The sequence below is a fragment of the Pholis gunnellus genome, assembly GCF_910591455.1.
Source record: "Pholis gunnellus genome assembly, chromosome: 14".
Classification (NCBI taxonomy): Eukaryota; Metazoa; Chordata; class Actinopteri; order Perciformes; family Pholidae; genus Pholis; species Pholis gunnellus.
Window position 1 is genome coordinate 20,227,056 of NC_136541.1, and position 23,127 is coordinate 20,250,182.

The following is a 23,127-nucleotide window of genomic DNA, read 5'->3' on the forward strand; positions in this document are numbered from 1 at the left end:
GCCCGTGATTTACTTGCTTAAGACCAAACTGAAGGCAAAACAAAACAAAAAACAAGCAAGAAGTGAAGGCTGCAGAGCACAAGCAGGGGGGATTTCAATCTGCTTTATGTTTGTGGGTAACAGACTTCAACAAGTCTAAAAGACTAGGAACCAAATATTATTATTATTATTATTATTATTAGCATAATTCTTATTATTGTGATCTTTATTATTGTTATTATTATAATATTATGAAATGTAATTAATGTAATTAATGTACTGCTGTCCAGTTTGCATACAATTATTTAAAAGAACAAAGCTCTCTCACACACAGAAAGTATGAAAAAGTAAGAGCTGGTGAAAGTAAAAACAACTCTTCTCCACAAATCAAAGTGTGCGTGACCCCCTCTCACGTACACTCACACAGACGCACATCCGCGCACACAGATTTTCCGTCAATATTCTTCAAAGCACTTTACGCTCGCCCCTGCCGTTCGCCGTGCCGTACACATCCCCATCTACGCAAATTCCGCTATAGTCACTGGCGAGGCTTTTCAGCTGGTTAGCCAAACATCCACAGAAAAAGATATGAGCAGGAAAACGAGACGAAGAAAATAAGAACAGTTTATTCCAAGCCAGACAAATAGCGACAGAAATAGAATCTCTTTAGGTACGTAATCTCTTTTTTCAACTTTGCACACATGTATTTGTTGAATTCGCTTACGTTTGCTACGTTTATGAATGACTATATGTATGGGCAGAAATTCAGCGTTAGCCAACATTGGCTAGTTAGCGGGTTGGCTAACATGTTAGCCAACGTTTGTGTCTATTATCGGACTACGTCTCGTTACGAACACAGAGGCTAGTGAACGCTAGCTGGCTAGCGAGTTGTTGATAAGGTTCACATCTATCGCGTACACTGCTGCTCGTTACTACCGCCGTTGATGTATTCTCCGATATTACTTCGCTTCATTTGCTATTGCATTCTCTCCATTCACTATTTCACATTTGTTTCAATGAAGCTACGGTTGTCAAGCTACACCGAGGCCAAACACTCACACTAACTACTGTGGCCTCAGCCTAACTTCCTGCGTTAACTAGCTCGATTGATTGTTTGATGTGTAATAACACCACATTATTATATTTGACAAAATAGGCTACCAGCCAACGTCGGGTAGCGATTGCAGACGTATAGTGAACAGATTGAACAGCCTCTGCTCCTCTGAGGAGGAAATGTGCTGCAGTCGTATCTGCTAACGTTAGCTCCATTAGCAAACTCCTGCTCCTTGGCTCAGATAGCTCGTCCCTTTCACAGCTCTCTGTTCCACATTGAAACACATGAGACGGTGACAGCTTGCGACGGTCTTGAACAGAGTGGTGCAGTCTCTCAGGTTGACTCGGTGTTCTCAGGTGTCTAGAGGCATTCATAGAAGCGAGTACGAGGTGGTGCAGCTAAGTGGATCATTGGAGTGTGGGTGGTGAGACCAGGCCATGTTGGTACAGCTACATTGTGTTTCCTTTTAAAAACCCATCAAGGACTCTGTGCTGTCTGCCGAGAACAGTTTGAAAAGAACACATTGAATATTAGGATACACGCATCAGTGCTAACTAACATGCACTCGTGAGCTAGTTACACTGTAAGGGGCCATTGATGCATACAATGGAAAACCTTCAACAGGAATATACATTAAAAAAAATGGTAATACCGTACTTAACACCAATGAATATAGGGCATTATAAGTAGTCATTCAGTCACCATAGAGGAAAGGATAGAGAGTCAAATGTGGATGGTCTTAAATTTAAATTTACTGAAAGGAACACAACACTGTTTTTTTATTTGAGACAGCAATGTTAAGGACATTTTAGCCAACGGCCATTCTTCTTTTGTTAATCTCTCAGGAATTCTACAGAGGAAGTTTTGTATCAGTCAATTTGATTTCATGGACCCAATTAATTATTCATAAATCAAAACCGTAGAGTAAAGCTAGAATTGAGGCTAATTGTAAATACAGTAACCATAGTCCTGCACATGTATGTCCCCCTTGTTAACATTCATTGCTGTGTGTATTTGCATTGTCAATAGATCACTGAATGAAACTCACTTTTTTGTGACATATGAACACAATTTATACACCAAGCAAATAGTGTGTTAGGACTGATACAGAGGCTCTGCACAGATTTCTGATTTCAAGTCTCTACATTGGCATATTTCAGAAACAGTTCCTGTGAGTCAGATTTGTCTTTTTTGTGGAGAAACTGTTGAATCTGTTGTCCCAGTTGCTTGGTAATTGGGGTCGGGGTTTGTAGCCCGTGGACATGCTTGTGTAGTGGATACTATTGGGTGTGTGGCTGCATGCAGGTTAGTGGGTGGAGTAAACTACTTTCACTGCTCCGCTTGATGTGGTCAGATAGGAACCAGAACATTACCGGCGAGGACTCTATGGGATACCAGGGTTAGTGTCCTGATATCAGTGCCTAACAAATACTATTGTCATCACCTATAGAGCTTCAATTGTTTTCTAAATTAAATAAGGAACATTTGCCAGTATAGTTACCAGTGAATATAAATTAATATAACAACAAGAGATGTCATCAGTAACATGCATTCTATATAACCCACAATGCTCCATCTCCAGTGTACAGTAGTTTTCAGAGAAGTTCGGGTATCCAAGGATTCCTAAAAAGTCTTAAAAAACCCTGAAAGCATATGTTAAGACATCAGTGTGAGGAAAGGGATGCAGGGATAAAGTGCTCGGGTCAAAGATAAGTTTAAAGGCTTCCTGGTATTTTATGTCTACTTTTAAAATAAATAGTTTTTCATACCAAGCTATTTCATAACATATTTCCCAATTAAATGCATGGTTTGATTTTAAAGGAGGATGTAGTAGAGAAATTCAAACTTTGGCAATAATTTGTTGAGAGACTTTGTTGAAATATATAAATATCGTCTCTCCGTATCATTTGCTCTGCTGAGAGAATGATTGGCTGCAATCTGCCGTCCCACACATCCACGACTTGTTCGCCTCCAAGACCCTGGGGGGGGGCAAGAACGATTGTAGCCGACGCCTCTCACCTGGACATAGACTGCTTGAGTCCCTCTGGCAGGAGGCTGCGGTCCATCAGGGCCAAGACCTCCCGCCATAAGAACAGTTTCTTTCCTTCTGCAGTTGGGCAACAAAGCCCAGGACCCCCTCTGACTCTGACACCCCTAGACAATTTCCTACCCTTGCACATCCTTATATTTTTTTGTAAATGTTAATATTTTTCTATTTTAAAATGATGTCTCATACTATTGCACTGAGTTTATTGTTATGCACCATTCACCAAGTCAAATTCCTTGTGTGTGTGTAACGTACTTGGCAATAAACAGGTCAGATTCTGTCCGGCACAGGTGGAAGCGTAGCATTCGTATCAGCTTAACAACCAGCTTTGGTACAGTAAGTCCATTTTGACGAAAGACATCTAGCTCAAAACAAAGGCCTCTGCCGTTTAGATTGTGTTCTTGTTTTAGCTGAGGCCAAAGATAGTGTGTGGGAGTGATGTTGCCTCTTGCTTTGAGCAGGCCTAACCCATTCTCTTATATGGCCTATACAGTAGCATTGATTTTTGCTGTCAGTTGCTCAATCTGACAGAGGCCTCTGTGGGAGGGGAGAAAGCCAGTGTTTGACCTGCTGCAGCGGATGTAATTACAGGAATCCGACTGACTTCAGTCAGGGCACAGTGCTGTTTGTCTTTATAGAATCTGATTTTAGCAAATCTTACAGACCTGTTTGCTAAATTCCGAGCAAACAAATTTCCTCATTTGTTAAACTTAGCTGAGCAGCGTTCCCGCATAATTAACGAATTCTAAAGTTCTCAGGTGTCAAGTCAGAGTCGACGCAGCTGCACATGAGGTGAAGTTTGTGTTGCACATAGCTCAGAAGTCTGCTTGAATCAATATTTTCATAGAATGGAATCGCCATCAGCCTTTATTTTAACATGCATTTAACAACTGTTATTAGCTACAAATGTCCTGTGTGGTGCGCCTCTAGTAAAATCAGTTTGATGAATTCAGAACGTCAATATCTGAACAGACTGTAATAGTTGTTTTGTAAGACCACAGTGGTACATTACAAGCCTTGTGCTGTAATTCTGGTATTCTGTAGAAATTCAGCGAACACAATAGAACCCCACCTAAAAGCATGGGTTCACATGGTCATTCCCCTTAATGACTTCAGAGGAGACGCTTTGACACACTGCACATTTTCCGCTATCTCAGACATTTCCTCCTCCTCACTGTGTCCTCATCTGTGTGTCCTCCAGGCTATTATCTCCAGTCAAGAAGTGGTCAAGAAACCCTTGGGCACTGAACTATTACTGTGAAGTTGAACAGCCTGAACTTCCTCCATAAAAAGGAAATAGAGATTCCCATTGACGGTCTGTTTTGTGATAAGAGGAGAGGCTGTTTCACTTCAAGTCAATTTGTTTTTCAGCCAATCTTTTGAAGTCAACCAGATATTCAGCCAACAAAATATTTACCAATTCAATTCAGGACACATTGTCTTAAACTTAGTAATACGACGGTAAAGGTCACCTGGTCAACCATTTTCTGAAATTGGCTACCAATTCTTAGCCTTTGGTTGCCAGATATTCGGAAATTTATATTCAATTGTGAGATAAAAAAAGCACTACAGCGGCTGTCTGCCTCGACTCCTCTGACTCATGTAGATGCAATGAGGAGGTATCATATAACTCCTGACAGATAACTTCTGGTTTCCTCTCAAAGCGAGTAACGGGAATAAATAAAAAAGGGCGTCTCACAAAAGTTCAGTGCTGCGTCGCTCACGACCGGTTAGCACACGGTGCAATGGACATAACGCACAAATATATATATTCTAATAGTTCAAACTCATGTTTTAAAAAATAATGCATATTAGCATTTTTTGCATTTTTGGCCAATTGTGACAGCCCTAATGGACAAGCTGATGTTTGTGTCACTTGAGATACCCACAATCCAACAGTTCAAATCTGAAGGGCCAATGGATCTGTGTTGAGAATCAGCACAGAGACCAAAACTGTAAAGGGAGAGAACGGATGAAGAAGCTCGCAGTGACTGAAAGCAACAGGTGCACTAATGTACCCGAAACCGAGGACACGTTTACCTGATCACACTTTAGATTCAAATTCTGTAAAGTATCAGATAAAATACAAACTACAAAATGTTGTTTGGTTACTGTAATATAACTGTTATTCTTTCTTACCTTTTCATTATTGAGCTGACATATAACTACATAGTATCTTAATTACTCCAAATATAAGGGGAATGAAAAAAGCAGCCGTATTTTCAGTAATTTGATTTATTCCGAACAAATTGTCCTGCAACAAAGTATTCTGAGGCTGAACAAAACCACCAGCAGAGCCATGATGTGACACTCAACAAGAGGTCAGGAGCTGTGTTGGCTCATCTGAATGTCCGTTAGTTTATATACCTGGTGGGCAGGTGGCACCTTGCATGTTAGCCTCTGTCATCAGTGTATGAATGGGTGTTTGAATGGGTGAATGATGACATGTAGTGTCAAGAAATTTTACTGGTCGGAAGACTAGTCCATTAACCGATGACCATCGGTCTCCTCTAAAGTTCATTTAGAAGGCAGCGAACAGGACCCAACCAATTGTAGCTCAAATTGTTACTATGAGTGGCAGTTAAGGATTCCATTTTTTCTGCAGCAATTACAGTCTCAGTAATTGCCCTGCAGTTATGTGTAATGTATATCTAGCACAAAAATACCCGGCATGTGTGTGTGTAATACTGACGTAATGTATCTGACTTGTTGACTCAAATAAGATGTGTTTTTAGAAATAATGGAAGTTGGGAAGTTATATTTGAAGTATAAAGCAAGAACACGCGATGTCTTATCTTCTACCTGCATAGTTGGAGAGATCCGAATAAATACAGATAAACACATGCATTGCTATTTACCAGCTGGTTATAGCATGGAGAGGAAGACGAGGGTCTGAGCAGAGGAGAAGGGATTCATTGGATGTAAAAGGAAAATGGGAGTGCAGAGGAAAAGCGGGAGGAGAGAAGGAAGGAATGAGAGAAGCTAGGATGAGTGTTATTATTAGAAGATGTCCTGTCCTCCTGGTGGAAGATTGGCCTGGTTTTAGGGAGGTCAAATGCTGTCACTTGGGTTCTCTTGTAGATTTTTAAATACAAACACCTTCATACTAAAATGCAAAATGCTTATTGAATGCAAGAAATATATTTAGTCAGGGAATCAGTTCACTCACAACTTGTTGGCCTGCTCTCTGGTCCCCTTTAATATCCCTGAACTGCTTATTGCCTCCATGACGTTTTTGCGCTTCTGCAATTTTAGTTGCTACACACTATCTGACGTAGACGTATCTATTTCTACATAATCTGAGGTCAGCACTTACAGTAAAATGTGATATTGATACGAAGATCTGAGGCTTGCAGAATGAGTAACGTCTTTTAAATCCCTCCTTGAAGCTGTTTAAAAGGTGCTGTATGGATAAGGTTTACTCTTATTACTATTAAAATGCATATGTCTGAATCTATTAAAAGATCTTTCCTCAAGTACAATGGGATTCCTTTCTAAGGAGTTCTGCACAACACCAGAATATTTAGGTCATTTGTTTGGTATTTAACATATTTTCCTCTAAAAGGATTTGTTATGGTGTCCTTTTAAATAGGCCAGTTTACAGGCTATACAAGCCATTTGTCATTTTACCTTTGAGCTGAAATACTTCAGAAAGCCCAACAATGATGGCTCCGTGTTGTCTCAAAGTACTAGGGGTGTCACGAAAACCGATACTTCGGTACCAAGTTAAAATTCTGAAAGCCCGAGGCTGGTACTGGTTCTTCAGGGCTTGAGTCATGGCTAACATCGCCCCGTCATCCCGGGGACAATAGAACATTTCCCTGATAAGTCGACATTGTGAATAACAGATCTGTGTTGTAATCGGCAGAAGGGGAGCCAATTAACGTTAGCTGTTAGCTATTAGCAGCCAATGAGCATCACAGTGTTGCTTGGCTAAATAACGGAGCTAACCTGCGGAGGTTGCATTGAGTTACATTATGATGCGTTCAAGCTCTTTGCAATATAAAATTGTACTGCGCAAAGGTAGATTATAACGTTATCATTATCATGTATCAATCATTTACCAGGTATTGGTATCGACTACAACATTTCTGGTGTGGTGACGTACAAAGTACTGTGCTACACATTAAGTATTCAAATATAACATCATTTCATGTTTTTTCTGTGTCTTTCAGGTGGTACGTTGAAACTTCCGCGTTCTGAACACCCGGGGGCCAAAGCTTCACCTGGTGTTCTGACAGTGGACAAGTACAGAGGTCCAGCATTTACACGATCACATGCTCTAAAGCCAACTAAGACTTATGGCAATAAATCACACGCCTAAAGTTTTTAGTCGTACCTAAATATCGGATGCAAGAAAGGGTAACTTCTGAAATACTTTTCTACCTCTGAACACTTTCTGCTGTCAAAGTCTGTTCTGAGGTTGGGTGCATGGGTGTTGTGCTGACAAGCAGGCTGTTGTCATGGTGGACTGGTTTGTCTGATCCTGAAGCTAGCGTGGCTTCCCAGTTTCATATAGCATGTTAGCATATGGCTAGCCGCGTATGGTGACTGATCAGGCCATTATACTCTTCCCCTCCATCACCATCTCTGGCCCCCTTCAAGGGGGTATAAACTAGTTGGTAGTGGTGCCCCCTCACCCCGTCATCTTTTCATTTCTCTTTCATTTAGTCATCTATCCACCCCACCCCAAAATCATCAGCTTTTGCTTTCTTTCACTCTCATCAGCACTCAGCACTTTTTCTTGGTTCTAGCTTTTTCTAACTCGGCTCCGGTTCTTTTTGATAGCCACTTCTTTTCTTTGAATTCATCTCACATCTGTCCCACTTCAGTTTAAGCCCCCCCCCCCCCCACACCCCCCCCAGCTCAAGTTCAACTAAACCCTGCCCAGTTTAAGTTGCATTTTGGCCCAGCCCAGACCACCCTCACGTCTAACAGCAAAGCTGCTAGGCAATTGTTTTGGTAGTTGTTTTGGTTGCATGGAATCGGCTTAACCGTGGAGAGACCAGGCTACCACAAACTGATGGACTTTGACAAGCGAGGAGTAGGGGGAGGAGGTGGTGGAGGAGGAGGAGGAGGTGGTGGTGGTGGAGGAGGAGGAGGAGGAGGAGGTGGTGGAGGCGGAGGTGGAGGGAAGGCGGAGACTGAGGAGGGGAAAAGGATGCCTGGGAAGACGGGGAGTCGATCAGGGCACGGTGGCCGGGGGGCCAGCTCCAACTCCGGGGTTCTGATGGTCGGACCAAACTTCCGCGTCGGAAAGAAGATCGGCTGTGGGAACTTTGGAGAGCTGCGACTTGGAAAGAACCTGTATACCAATGAATACGTGGCTATCAAACTGGTAAAATAGTTTGTATCTATTTTATAGTATCGTAGGGCAACACACTTTACGATGTTTAATAGTGAGAAGAACAATTATTAATCCATATTTCAGAATAAAATGATTCGCACTTGAAAGGGACAAAAAATTGTTTCATTCCATTATATTCTTCGAACTTAAAATTTGGGTTGGATTGCCCTGAAAAAAACGTGTATTATGAATTGTATACTATGAATTGTGTTACGAAAGAATGATTGTAATTTAAACATTATCTTCTTTTGTAGGAGCCTATCAAGTCGCGGGCGCCACAGCTCCACCTAGAATATCGCTTCTACAAACAGCTGGGAAGTTCAGGTGAGAATCAGCATTTTGATTGAAAGCTTTGCATATGAGCAAATTTCATAATGAAGTTGGCTGTCCATCGCATCAACACGAATGTCAACTAAGCAAATAAGACTTTTTAAGTTATGTTTTTTAGCATAATTCTCAAAGAGTAGCGCCATTTTTGTCTCTTCATTTTCTGCTTATTATCCCGTTTTTGCCCAATTTAGAATCCCTGTTTCCCAATGCAATGCAGACTTTGTGAGGATGTCGGCAGCCATTTCCTACTTCACACTTTCTTTCCACTGTAACACGTGGGAGGTTCATGCTATCCCCTCATTGTGCCGACACAAACCAGTATGTGTTTTTCGTGCCGCGAACAAACTCAAGACCACTGGATGGGTTTCCAACCAGACAAATTAATTTCTTTGGAACTCATGACCTAGCCAGAAGAATTGGTACTTGATATTGAACCCTGGGTCTCTTGTGCACCACATAAAGTAGAATACAACAGCATGCAGAGCAGCAGCTTCAGTCCTCTGTGTGTGTCTCCACAGGAGGTGATCAGGCACAGTATTGAGGAGGGCTGGGTATCGGAAAAATCGCATTGATGGCCACTGTTTACCCTATTTTTATGCACCACTGCAATCATTTTACCATATCATTAATATCTTCTGCTCTCATGTTTTACCGAGTGTGATGGAGCCTCACCTCACCTCACCACACACACACACACAAATTGTTACAGCATAGTATCGCAATATTTAGCGTGGCAGGATACAGGATCTTTTGTTGTATAAACTACTAATATTGCAATTAGGGATGTCGGGATTAACCGATCCACTGCACTTTTAGAAGTCACGCTTTCAAAACAATAGGAATTGAAGAAGTTACGATTACTATGATTTCCTGTTTCCTGCATTGAGATAGTTGTTTGTGTGTGTTGTGAAATGTCCTATTTGGCGAAGTTGCATCACGTGTGTGTCCACCTGGACTCAGGAATGACCAGATTAGATGGTGAAGGTCAAAGGTCAAGGTCACTTTCTGTACCATTCTTGTAATATCTCGAGTGCCTCCAGGCGAATTTCTTCAAAGCTGGCGCAAACGTCCACCTGGACTCAAGGATTAACTGAGTCGATTTTGGTATTGATCACTGTGACCTCACAAAACAAAATGATTAAGTTATGATATTTTGGACATACATGGATGTAAACTGGAACTTGACAGGTTGGCCGATGCATATACCCGTGAGGCGGTAATTCTAGTTTTATGGTGGAGGATGAATTTCGGAGTTTCGCAGCCTGAGAAAAGAAGCTGCTCTGTGGTCTGGTGGTACGGCAGCACATACATCTGTATTTCTTGCCAGATGGCAACAGGGGTCGAAGCGGCTATTATCTTTTGGACTCTGCGCAGGCACCTCCCCTCACCGATATCATTGATCAATGTATGCCGTTTATACATAAATGTGTTCTGACTTTCCTTTATCTGTTCATCCAGAGGGCGTACCACAGGTGTTTTACTTTGGACCGTGTGGTAAATACAATGCTATGGTTCTGGAGCTACTGGGACCAAGCTTAGAAGATCTGTTCGACCTCTGTGACCGGACCTTCTCTCTAAAGACTGTACTTATGATAGCCATACAACTGGTAAAAACGTTTTTTATTATTTGAAATCTCAAAAACACTTTTAGTTTAGTGCTGGATTACTTAGCTCTGCATCTTCGCTCCTGTCCTCTCCCTTAGATAACCCGTATGGAGTTTGTCCACACCAGAAGCCTGATCTATCGAGACGTGAAGCCTGAAAACTTCCTGGTGGGCCGACCTGGCTCCAAACGGCAACACACCATCCACATCATAGACTTTGGCCTGGCGAAAGAATACATAGACCCAGAGACCAAGAAACACATCCCATACAGAGAACACAAGAGTCTGACTGGAACTGCAAGATATATGAGCATCAATACACATCTGGGGAAAGGTGAGCTGCTCCGCCATGATGCATGTGCACACATATACAACTCTTTAACGCAATCACAGTAACATTAGCTTGTTCTTTGATGTAACTTTAGCCGTGTTTGGCTTCTGCAGCAGCAGCGATCTACTGAAAGTAGTGTCACAAAGTTTGACCTAATTCATTTGCTTTTCAAGGCATTGTAGCCAACAGCGTCAATTCACCCATATGTATGTTCTTCTCTTTGTAAAATCCCACCACTGGCGACATGTCGATGCACGCCACGGCAAGTGGCAAGAAAGAGGCACATGGCGAAGGCCAAAGAGAGAGAAAATGATAAGGGCTGCAACTAATTTATTGTTATTATTGTAGAGTAATATGTCAATTACTGTTTTGATTAATCTAGAACATATTGGATAATGGTGAGAAATCCCCTCCGTAATTGACCCTTTGCTAAATCCAGTCCCTTGAACGCAGACTGGCCAATCATAACGTAGCATCGTCCAGCTCCGACCAGGTCCCAACAACTATCCCGCTCTGCTCCATAGACTCTCATCAGTGGTTTCAGATGTTCTTCATGTTCAGGCTGGTTTAGTGGATTTGGAGCTTGTCATGGTTAAACGTGTGATAGTGATACTCGTTACCCGGAGAGGTTGGGAGGAGATTTATATAGCTAATATTAGAAGAGTACATGAGAACATCATTAACTATCGTTAGCACTTCTATGGTACACTAGTTACAGAAGCTACACATGCTTCTTCTGCTTTTTAATGATTGTAACAGTGTATAAAGAGGAACAGTCTTATTCTTTAACTTCATTGTCGTCTGTCTGGATCACAAGGTGATGTGGTGGTTCACTTTTACACTTTGACATGTAGCTTTAGCTCCTATCTTTTATCTTTTTGACCTGTTTTCACTGCTGAATCAGTTTGACATCCTGGATATATCCTTCAAACATATTGTAGACCGTTCTGTCTGCTTCTCTCTGAAATCGCATGGATGATAATCATTCAGAGAGCAGTTAGTGACAGTGTGGTAGTTGGGGGCGGGGCTTAGCAAAGGGTCAAAAGGAGGTCGAAATTAAGACACAACCGGGCGGCAACCTCAAGGTCTGAAAAGTGAAGACAATGGAGAAGTGTCTGAAACTTGCATTCTCTCTAATGTCCACCAGGGGGCGACTCCTCTGGTTGTTTAGAAGTCTATGAGAAAATGACTCTACTTCTCTCTTGATTTATTACCTCAGTAAACATTGTAAACATGAGTTTGTTGTTTCAAGTCACAATACACCATGATATTCATTTAGTCACAAACGAATGGGTGACGTCATGACGACTACGTCCACTTACAGTCTATGGACACAACGTGCTCAACTCACTATTGGGCCTCAAAGACTGGGTGCTGGATGTAGATATTAATAACAGGAAAGACTTTTTAATATTGTCTCACGGACGTGGATTCATACGCGCTCAAGAAGGGCGTTTTGCCCAAAAAGTCAATTGAGAGTGGCGTTCTAGTTTCTCCTTTTTTTTCATCGTGGCTAAATAATTAGCTTTTCATTCACCAAGGTCAGTCAGTCATTTATTTAATATAAAGGAAAGCCGCAAATCCTCAAATTTAAGGGGCCGAAACCAGAAAATGTTTGACGTATTTGCTGAATAAATAGCTGAAAACATCAATGGATGGTCCAAATTGTAGGTTATTAATTTCTTGTATTAAAAAACAAGGGGGAGGGGAGTGTCAGAGCTGTCACGTTCTCATCCCACTTGAGTATGCAGGCCTGCTATGCACATACTTGGGCTTGACAGCTACTTTCAATCAATCATGTCGCGATTGAGAGTAATTGAAGCCTTTTGTTGTGCTTCTGTGTTTCAGAGCAAAGCAGGCGGGATGACCTGGAAGCTCTGGGCCACATGTTCATGTACTTCCTGCGAGGCAGCCTACCTTGGCAGGGACTCAAGGTGAGGAGGCCGTTGATCAACCGTCCAGTGTGTTAATCAGTTCAGACATCTTTGTTTCATTTCTCCTTCATTACTGTTACGATTAAATGTCCCTTCCTTCACTAGGCTGACACTCTGAAAGAACGTTATCAGAAGATAGGAGACACGAAGAGAGACACACCCATAGAGGTCCTCTGTGAAAGCTTCCCAGGTTCGTACTCACACACACCTCCACAAAGAAAAAGTCTGCGTTTCTGTGCAAGTGTGATTTATGATCAGGTTAGCATATGTTGATCTAATCTTGTGTCTGTGTGTGAATGTGTGCGTGTGTGGGTTTGGTGCCTGTGCTTATGTAACAGAAGAGATGGCCACCTACCTGCGGTACGTGCGTCGGCTGGACTTCTTCGAGAAGCCAGATTACGACTATCTGAGGAAACTCTTCACGGACCTCTTTGACAGAAACGGATACATCTTCGACTACCAGTACGACTGGACTGGAAAGCCACTGGTGAGTGTGGTCTGGGTTTATGCCAGGGTCAGTGTTGAGAGGTCAGTTCAAACATTGACGCATAATCATTTGGAGAACCGTTGAAGTAGTCACGGGGTGCATCCCAAGTCTCTTATTTGATACTTCCTCGTTCCTTGTTTGCACCGGAAGTTGTTCTGGTGTGTCATCTTGAAGGCCATCTTTCTCAAAGTTCTTCTTTCTGCTCTGAGGAGCAGCCTTTTAGTGACCGACACACCTCCTCACTGGATCAGTTATTGATTGGCTGCTGCAGCTGCTATGACGGATCTGATGCATCTCAGCATCAGACCAGATTCAACTCAAGTGTATCATTCCTAAATTTCATATTTTATTTGTTTTCTGATTCACCATCTAGTTAAAAATCTGTGGTACTTTGAGGTCTGAAAAACAAAAGGCCACAAACAACTTTTTTTCATTTATTAGAAAGATTTATTTTCATGATCTTTTATTTAACTTTTATTATACATTATATCAGTGGCGGGCCGTGCATTTTATACCTGGGCCTTCACTGCTGTCCTGCAGCTGAAACACAGCTACGGTTATTATTTGTTTTGTGTAAAAATGAAGCCAACACCTGTAAATACACTAACTGCAGAGAATACGCCGAGACTGTGTCTCCTCTCTGCTCTGACTGCAGCTGGGACTGCTGCGCGAGGCTGCTGTGAGAGTTACCGCGGCGGAGAGGCTCACGGCAGCACCCGCTGCTCGTTCACACAGTGCAGAACGTACGAGCTTTAACGTCAGAGTCAAAATACCACAAAAGTCTCCAACAACACCAGAACAAGTCACTAGATTTGTCACTAGTAGCTTTTGACAAAAAAAGTCGCCATGAGGGTTTGGAAAGTTGCCAGATTTAGCAAGAAAGTCGCCAAGTTGGCAACACTGGCACCGACTAAATATGTCCCCAGAGCAACATTGGATGTAACAATAGTTCCTATCACATATAAAACCAAACAAAAATCCATCTTCATAAAAACAAGTTGTACAAATAATAATATATAAACAAGCATCTTAAAGCTACTGCAGATGTACAAACAAAAGCATTTAACTTACCAAAGCTGCTCACTATTTAAAGACAAAGTCCATCCTCCTTTCTTTGTTAATAAAGAGTTTAATCTCACGTTGTTCAGTACATCCGTGCGTTTTAGTTCCAGTAAGAAGTCCTTCTGGATTCATGGATGCCAGTGAAGACAGTCGAGCCTCCACAATTGTATTTCTTGAATACGTTTTAATGCGTTTGAGGCTTAAAATGTTCAACAGAGGCAGCAGATATTGGGATTGTTACCGCCCAACATGTCACGCTAGCCCACTGACCAATCACCTATGGCTAGGCCAGCTAGAAGGCTCTGGCACGTCAAAGAATACGCCCAACATGTCAAACTAAAGATCTGATTGGTTGAACACTATGACAATCAACAATATCGTCCCCATTCACTTTAACTGCACATGGATTCACTGGTGAGTCTGCAGGCCTGGGGCCTCTCTTCTACCTAGAGACACAGAGGTGAAATCTGATTGGATAAAAGCTCTACTTAAAACAAGCTGCACTGAAGCAGAGCAACTGAGGAACACAGTAGCTGTGCAATGAGAAAATAAGATAATGGGAAAAATATTTTTATAAATTATGATACATGTAGTGTATTTAAGAAAAATTATTAAATTAAAAAATAGCTATAACTTTGTGATTCTGTTTAGGCCAGCAGAGAAGGCTTTGCAGGCCCTGACGGCCCGCCACTGGCAGTATATACACTGAATGAATGAATGAATTCAAGTCAAAGAGACCAAGGAGAGTCTGTCAGCAAGAAACACTTTTAACATAATTTATCATCATTTCCATACACTAATCAAATTCTAGGTTATGAAATAATGACTTCACAATCAAATAATGAATAAATGATATAAACGTATTCTGCCAGTAGGAATGGACACAGTACAGATACAGAATGCAGGTTGTTTGTTAATGACAGTGAAGATAACTGTGTCTTTATTAGTATAAGGACAGTGATCATGTGTGTTGACACAAACTCCATCTAAAGTCTCTCCAGCTGTTAAAGCTGACTGACAGCCGATCCAGCTGTGATCAGCTGATCTGCCCTCATCAGAAACAGACGTCGCTTCAGAGAAAAGGAATGTCTCATTTCTCTAAAAACTTGTTTCCTTGTGTCTCTCCATGCACCGCAGATGGGAGGAACTAAGACACAAGTTTAAGAGACTTGTGATGCACCCAAGTTATTAATGTCTCTACTCCAGAAAGACACTTCCTCCTCCTCCTTTAAGCTTCTGTGTGAACTGTAATCTGAATAGAGTTGAGTGGCAATTAACGTGAGATTTGAGTTCAGCGGTGCAACATTCAGCGCCATCGCTCTCACGCCTCTAGGCTAGTTTTTAATGGCTGAATGTGTAAGATTAATAATGGTGGATAAGTCCACATAAAGAAACGTCTTGTTTCCTTACTCTGATCCCATGTTGACCTGACTTCCTGTGTGTTTAGCCCACTCCTATTGGTCCGGTGGCCAGTGAGACTCCACTTCAGACGAGCAACCGAGAGAAAGTGCCGCAGACCAAAAACCAGGTACACACACTCACTCTGAACAAATTAGGAGACGGTTATGTTGGTGTTTTCATTCACATACCGAAGATGACCCCCCCCCCCCCCACAAAGTCCTGAATCCTGATTCAGGGACAACCCTAATATTATCCTTTTTGCTCAAATGTGTCGATGTTATGTGAGCACATAATTCTAACCCGTTCTGTAGCAGAACAAATGAGTTTCCCAATCAATGTCTTTGCATATTCTACAGTGAGCGGTTTGTTGTGGTTATACCCCGCTTCTTCTACATTCATAAACACAAATACATGTCAGTCCAGGTTCACAAAGGTTGCTCTGTGGGTCTGAGACAGGTGAGGGTGAGGAAACACTGAAAATAGACCTCCTCCTTCCCCTTTTGCATGGGGCTTCCACTTGTGCACAGCCTTCTGTGCACTTCACTGTAATGCACACTTGAGTGCTCACCCGCCTGTTGCTCCTCCACCAAATACTGACTCTGAACTCACTATTTCTTTTCTCTTTCCTCATTCTTTTCTCTCTCCTCACCGTACTGCTCCTCTTTTCCATCGGCCCTGTCTTCTCACTTCTCCCTCGCCTCACTGCTTTTTCATTTTCTCTTTTCCACCCCGTCTCCGTCCCTTTCCATGGCATGCCTCCTCTTCCATCTTATCTATCCTTTTCACCTTTTCCCCTCCACCACCACCCTCCTCCCTTCTCGTTCCTCCTGCGATCGGCTTCCTGTCTCCTCTAGTCTCCAGAGGGGAAAGGCAGTGAGTCGCAGCCCACTCCAGTGACCAATCGAGAGCTGCTGGGCTCCCATCTCACTGCTGATAGGCTGGGCGGGTCCGTCCAGGTACTGAGAGGAAGGGTTAGCTCTGCTGGCTTCTTGTCTGTCTGCCTACCTGTCTATCTGTCTGCCTGCATGACCTTCTCCGAGACGGAGCAGGGCCGACCTCTAGTCTGTTTCCTCAGAACCTCAGTCATCCCCTCTTGTGGGGCTATTGTAATATAGACTCTAAATGAATGCATCCACCTTAGTGTATTTTGGGCATTGTTTTTCAAACTAGCACCTCCTTTGTCACATTGAAATAATGGAGACTCTACAAGGGACAGAAGGTTGTGTCTTGGCCTCTCTATTGACAGAACAGATACGTTGATAGTTATTGCTGAGATCATACGAGTTGGTGTATAAACTCTGTGTGTAACATAGGAGTTTGGTAAAGAAAGGTTCAGCTTGCATTTGGCTTTTTGTTCTGTTATATCTAGGCTTGTGCCGGGCACTCTGGACCCAGAACTCCAAATGTAGCTCAATACCTGCCATTGCTCTTATTTGATTCTATGGTTTTCAGTTAGTGGTGACCTGTTATATCATCAAACCACAGTTCAGAGGGAAATGCACATGACAGAATCCATGTCTAAACATATTGGGATTCAATGCAATCTGAGGCACTAGTAGCTGTCCTGTGTCAGCTGACGTTGGCTGCACACAGTTGTTTCCTTGTAGGCTTACTTTTCCAGAGGTAGTGTACATGCCTGATGCCTCATATATGGTCTCTCGTCACTGACTATGTTAACATGCACAAAGTATTCTGTTTTTTTGCCCTTATTCCGAAAATGACAAAATGACTATTAAGCTGTTAACATGGTTAAAGGAAATGTCCACTAATGTTCCTTATTACATGCAGCCGTGCATTACCATCTCTGATTAACAATCTTAATATGGAACAGTGGAACGACTGTTCCCTTTCGCTTCTTTGTATCAAAATCAGAAGTTTCCCAGCGGTGGCGGACGGTTCGACCGTGTGAACACAGCCTCCCTCTTTCATTCCTTCAACCCAGTGGCGGGCCGTGCATTTTATACCTGGGCCTTCACTGCTGTCCTGCAGCTGAACACACGTATTCGTATTAAACCGTTCGGTACGAGGCTTACGAACCGAACAATATGTTTGAATAATACTAGTGCATTTGGAAAATGCAGAAGCTTAAATTGTGGGAAATATAATGTTTTTTGCTCTCAAGTAGGAGACAACGGTCTGTGGCCTCTGAACCCGGAACAAAAAAAAACAAAACAAAAAACAGCTGAGGCACGGCACGTGTGTTCTGGGAGGCTACGCTAAACTAGCTAAACGGGAAAACAACAGCAGCAACACGCATTCTGCTACACACTCGAGGGCCATTCAGATATCAGATGTAAAAAAACAAACGCAGTTAACTTACCAAATACTGTTCACTTAAAGACAAACTCCATCCTCCTTTCTTTGTTGACAAAGAGTTTAATCCAACGGTTAAATCCCAACTCACAAATCCATTTCTCCTCCTTCAGCCATTGAGTGTTAAAAAACAAAGCTAGGTAAAAAAAAAAAAAAATCTACACCAAGCAAAATGCAAAAAATTTCATAATTTCTTCCATATCTTTCAATTTGAACTCTTTCTACTACGACTAAGCTTTGCTGGCTACCTTAAGTTTTGTTTCACTATAGTCACGTGCTCGCCCACTGACCAATCACAGCACGCGCTGCACCTCACTGCAGAGCTGCACCTGAAAACTGAGCTGCGTGTTAATGCTGATGTAGTTGTAGGCCAGCTAGCAGCTCTGACACGTCAAAGAAATACACCCAATATGTCAAACTAAAGATCTGATTGGTTGAAGACTATGACAATCAACAATATCGTCCCCATTCACTTAAACTGCACATGGATTCACTGGTGAGTCTGCAGGCCTGGGGCCTCTCTTCTACCTAGAGACACAGAGGTAAAATCTGATTGGATAAAAGCTCTACTTAAAACAAGCTGCACTGAAGCAGAGCAACTGAGGAAGACAGTAGCTGTGCAATGAGAAAATAAGATGATGGGAAAAATATTTTTATAAATTATAATACATGTAGTGTATTTAAGAAAGATTATAAAATAGTTATAACTTTGTGATTCTGTTTAGGCCAGCAGAGAAGGCTTTGAAGGCCCTGACGGCCCACCAGTGCTTCAACCTGCTTTTGGAATACGTCTGTGTTGCGTTATATGTACAGATCTTAAAATGTTTCAGGTGATAACACATTAATAGTTATGAATAATCGATTTCTGCCAATAAACCCCCCTAAATCTACACACTGGCCCTTTAAGCCTCTGCAGTATTTGCAGGGAGTGGACAAACCTGATATTTTGGCAAAAAAAAAAACACATTTCAGCAATGTCAGGCACACTGAAGGGAAGGGAAATGTTCAAAAGCATGCATGTGATGTCAGAACAGCTGTTCAGAGTGAAGTTAAAACATTTCAAGGCCAAAAAGTAGTTGTTGCTTTTTGTTATAAGTCATAAAGCAGAGGTGTTGCTTTTTTTGCATGGCAGCAAAATGAATGTTGACAATGCCTGTGTCTGTAGAGTGTGACGCTTCCCTGGAGGTCACAGCTCTTATGGACTGTTAAGTCCACGTTAAGCCGGCTACATTTGAAAACAATCTTTTCCTTGTGTGAGGGTGCAGAGCGGGACACAGATGGACGTTTGACCAGCTGAGACTCGGCACGGTAACTGAAGTGAAGAAGAACATGTCTGCTTTTCTATTGTTTCGGTGCTACAATGTAGAGAAAAAAAACTTCTGAAAAATGAACCGAAAACACAAGTGTAGAAGCATGTTGTTTTCACTCATGAGCAACGTTTTCAAATGTATCCGTCTCAGTGTGGACATAGTACAATTCTTTTTTAGTTTTGCCCCACCAAGATAGGACGATGGTACGCCTGTACTCATCCTCCTCTCCTCCATTTGTCACCTCCAGGTGATGAGTTCCACCAATGGGGAGCTGAATACAGACGACCCCACTGCAGGACACTCCAACGCACCAATCACAGCCAATGCAGAGGTGGAGGTGGCTGATGATACCAAGTAAGGACACACACACACACACAGGGCGAGGCGACTGTGGCTCAGTAGTAGAGCGGGTCGATCCCCGGCTCCACTATTCCATGTCGATGTGTCCTTAGGCGAGACAAATGGCTCCCAGAGCTGTTACGGTGTGTGAAGGTGTGTGAGTGGTTAGTTAGTTCTGATGGGCAGATGACACCTTGCATGTTAGGCCCTGTCATCAGTGAATGAATGGGTGTGAATGGGGGAATGACAGTCGGAAGACTGGAAAGGTGCTACACAAGTACAAGTCCATTTACCATGAACTCACACACAAGTTCTACTAGAATATATGTGTAGAGTATGTCAACACCTGCAACTCTTATATTTGATCATTTTGATTCAGACTAACTTATGTAGTAAAAACAAACCAGGTATTAACAACCCTAGGCGGAGTTGCTCATGTGACCGTTAGTGTGACTTCCTGTGGCTCTCAAAAGCAGTGCTTCAGGAAGTGTTGACCTTGCACTAACAGGATGGTGACAGTGCAGACTCATTCTACAGAAGTGCTTTGTTATGGGTTTTTTTTGCTAACATTCAATATTAGCGCCGCACTCGCTTCTCTGGAAATCGCGGCGCTTCCACCTCTAATGCAAACCCGACATTACAGACAAAAGCTCTGCTTATTTAGTGGCGTGTGGGAGGAGTCTGATTCCAACTGGAAGAAGAGAACCTCGAAACTACCATCACATTTTGATTTAAGTATTGCTAAAAAAAGATTGGTGGATGGAAGTGATGCGATATCATATTTTTCCAACTAAGCCAGTTCAAGTAATTCAGTGACCACAGAAGAAGAAATCTGCGATGTGACATAACTAGAGATGAGACTGATCCGATCCTATATTGGTATCGGCTTCAGACACTGAGGTAATCGCTGAGGTTAACACTCCATATGAATATGTAATAATGGTGGAGATGTCCCTCTGTGTTACGGCCGATAAGAAGCTTGTTAGCCACGCTAGCGTCTTTAGCACGGAGGTCGAGTGGCTGTGAGATAAACAGCACATGGCTATACTTGTATTTTCATAGTGACAGCCCTGCAGCATGTTTCCTTCAGGCTACTGCTACAGGGTGCTGAAGTCTAGCTTGTCTACCGCTTTCCTACTCTACATGGTCTTAAACGTTATGAAGGAGTTGTTGGTTTGCCGTTGCACTCCTCTTTAAAACGATCGTCTTACTTTTGGAATGCATGCATAGAAATCTTCTCACCAGTAGCTGCTGTGCGTTGATTGGTTCACGTTATTCAAAACATTAAAGGAGTTTCAACCCTACACTTGTTTGTCTGTGAATCCGACCTGACACTTCAAAATGAATAGCGTTGGAATATTTCTATATGTGTTAGTTGTGCTCTGATATGGGAGGTATATCTGTGTGGGCAGGTATCAGTGCATCTCTAGGAAGGGTTAAAGGGTTGTACGGTTTGTGTTCATGTAAGACCCCATCACCCACAGTATACAAAGCTAGTAACACTAGTGCACTTGTTCATGTTTTCATTCTGATCTTATTTTATAGTGCGTCTTATTTTCACTGCTGCAATTCTTTTGAAATGTTGTATTTTCCTTGATTTGATGCAGTCTATGTGCTGATGTGTGGCTGCATGCTCTAAGTGTGGGTACTGATTGCATGTGGACACAGACTGGTGTGTGTGTCCACAGTGTTCAGATAAGAGCTGTGGTGAGGTTACACCCTCGGCAAGACAAAGAAGCTGGTTACCTCCGCTGAAGTTTCTGTAATGTTCATTCCATCTCTGCCTTCCTTTATGTTTCAGCACTCTGTGCTGTATTTCTTGTATGAGAGGTGCTTTACAAATACAGTTGTATTATCATCCGTATTGTTATTGATTAGCTTCATGAGAGGTCTTACTGGAGTTTCCACGTTTTAATTCACAAAATTCATGGTTACTTCAAATGCCATGATAACAAATGACAGACTGTTTGACGTGTGTTGCAGGTGCTGCTGTTTCTTCAAGAGGAGGAAGAGGAAAGCTCTCCAGAGACACAAATGAAAAGGAGAGAGGAGAGGGAAGCCCTGGTCTCTCTGTGGTTTCTCTCCGTCTCTTCCTCGAGCCCTCTTCATGTAACCCTCTCCCCCCCCCCCCCCCCCCCCCCCCCCCCCCCCTCCCCCTCCCCCTCCCCCACTCCCCCTCTGACCCTCCTACCCTGCTGTTGGAGGTCCTGTAGTTTACCTTGAGTCGGCTGGACTGGCTGGGCCCACCGGGCAGCAGGATATGTTTGCAAAGCTGATCTACTGGTTTCTACTGGTCTGGAACGACCGGACAGGCGGAGTTCTGCTGTTCCACCTGGGAGCTTTAACTGTGGACCAGCTGCACCAGGAGTCTTCTTGTATTTATGGTCACAAACTGAACTGAAACTGGATCAACACAAACTGCTGGGGGGGAAACAAGTGACCACAAATGAAAACAGTTGATAGACTGTAAAAGGCAAGCTGATTGGCTGACAGACTGGATTCAGCTGGTTTAATGGCAGACTGGCTAGTTCTCTATTTTTGGGGGTTTTGGTTTATTTCTTCCTTATTGGCTGGTTCAGATGAGAGAGAGAGAAAAGTGTATTTCTGAGGAGATACAGAAGAGAGAACAACAAAAAAGATTGGAAGCAATGAGACTGTCGGACCACACGTGCACACAAAACAAACACACACACACACACATATGTACAAACACGCTGCACACGTTCTCGAGCTCATCATAAAGAGACTTCATGGACAAAAAGATGCAGGTCTCGCATATAGTCTATAAAGTTTTTATTCTCTAGGGTCAATGGAAGATACCGTGAGCGGCTTGGTCTATTTCCTGCAACAGACTGGGCTCAGTGTACTTCTCAGACACATTCACCCTCAGAGGAAACCCCTCACAACCACAAGAATCAAAAGTTAAAAAGATGTTTATGTGAAAGCAATGCTTTTTCCTGTTTTAATTTGTAACTAAAAAACTGTCTACAATTTGGATCCTGTTTTTATTTTTTTTCTGTCTATATGCGTTGGAAAAGTTTGTGTTTTGTAGCTTGGAGTGTGTTCCTGAAAATGTTTTTTTTTTTTTTTTTAATAACTTGTAATTTTAATTTTCTGTTTTATTTTTTCCTCTTTCTCTCTGGGTTGGAGGATGGAAAGTCGGATAACTCCATTAAAAAACAACCAAACAAAATAAAAGCTGATCTTTATGTAAGGGAATCGTGAACAATGTTTGTTTCAGTGTTTTGATATTTGATATTTGTGCCTATGTTGGAGTACATCATTTAACTTGGCCTTAACTAAGGATACAGTGTGATCATACAGGCGGGTCAGGACACGGGTCTGGAGAATCTGAACTGAAGGATAATTGTAAAGCTTTACCAGAGAAGTCTTGTCGGTCCCTTCCTGTTGAGATTACGGTTGCCACACCAGAAATAACTGGTACAGGATAAAACCATGTACAGATCTAGCTGGAGAGTGTCATGTAATATTAAAAGTTTATCTACGACTATTAGTGAGTGCTTTACGCAAATACATAATGAAACATCAATTTATGAGAAAGCATGAAGGCCTTGAACTGACAGAAAAG

At 42.4% G+C, this 23,127-nt stretch overlaps 1 protein-coding gene across 2 annotated transcripts; it reads left to right on the forward strand.

Annotated features, from left to right (window-relative positions):
- Positions 1–535: 535 nt before the first annotated feature.
- On the forward strand, positions 536–22,752 carry LOC306706309 (casein kinase I-like). 2 transcript variants are annotated; one of them, XM_079173330.1, is made up of 11 exons: positions 536–649; positions 7,256–8,418; positions 8,682–8,751; positions 10,216–10,364; positions 10,461–10,695; positions 12,541–12,626; positions 12,732–12,816; positions 12,965–13,113; positions 15,623–15,703; positions 19,447–19,553; positions 21,522–22,752. In XM_079173330.1, exons 2-11 carry the CDS (start codon positions 8,104–8,106, stop codon positions 21,574–21,576), a joined length of 1,332 nt encoding a protein of 443 aa, XP_079029456.1. In that variant the 5' UTR covers positions 536–649; positions 7,256–8,103; the 3' UTR covers positions 21,577–22,752. The 2 variants fall into 2 exon arrangements, with proteins under 2 accessions (XP_079029456.1, XP_079029457.1); XM_079173331.1 differs by lacking the exon at positions 536–649 and having other exon boundaries at positions 8,226–8,418; positions 12,968–13,113.
- The last annotated feature ends 375 nt before the right edge of the window (positions 22,753–23,127 follow it).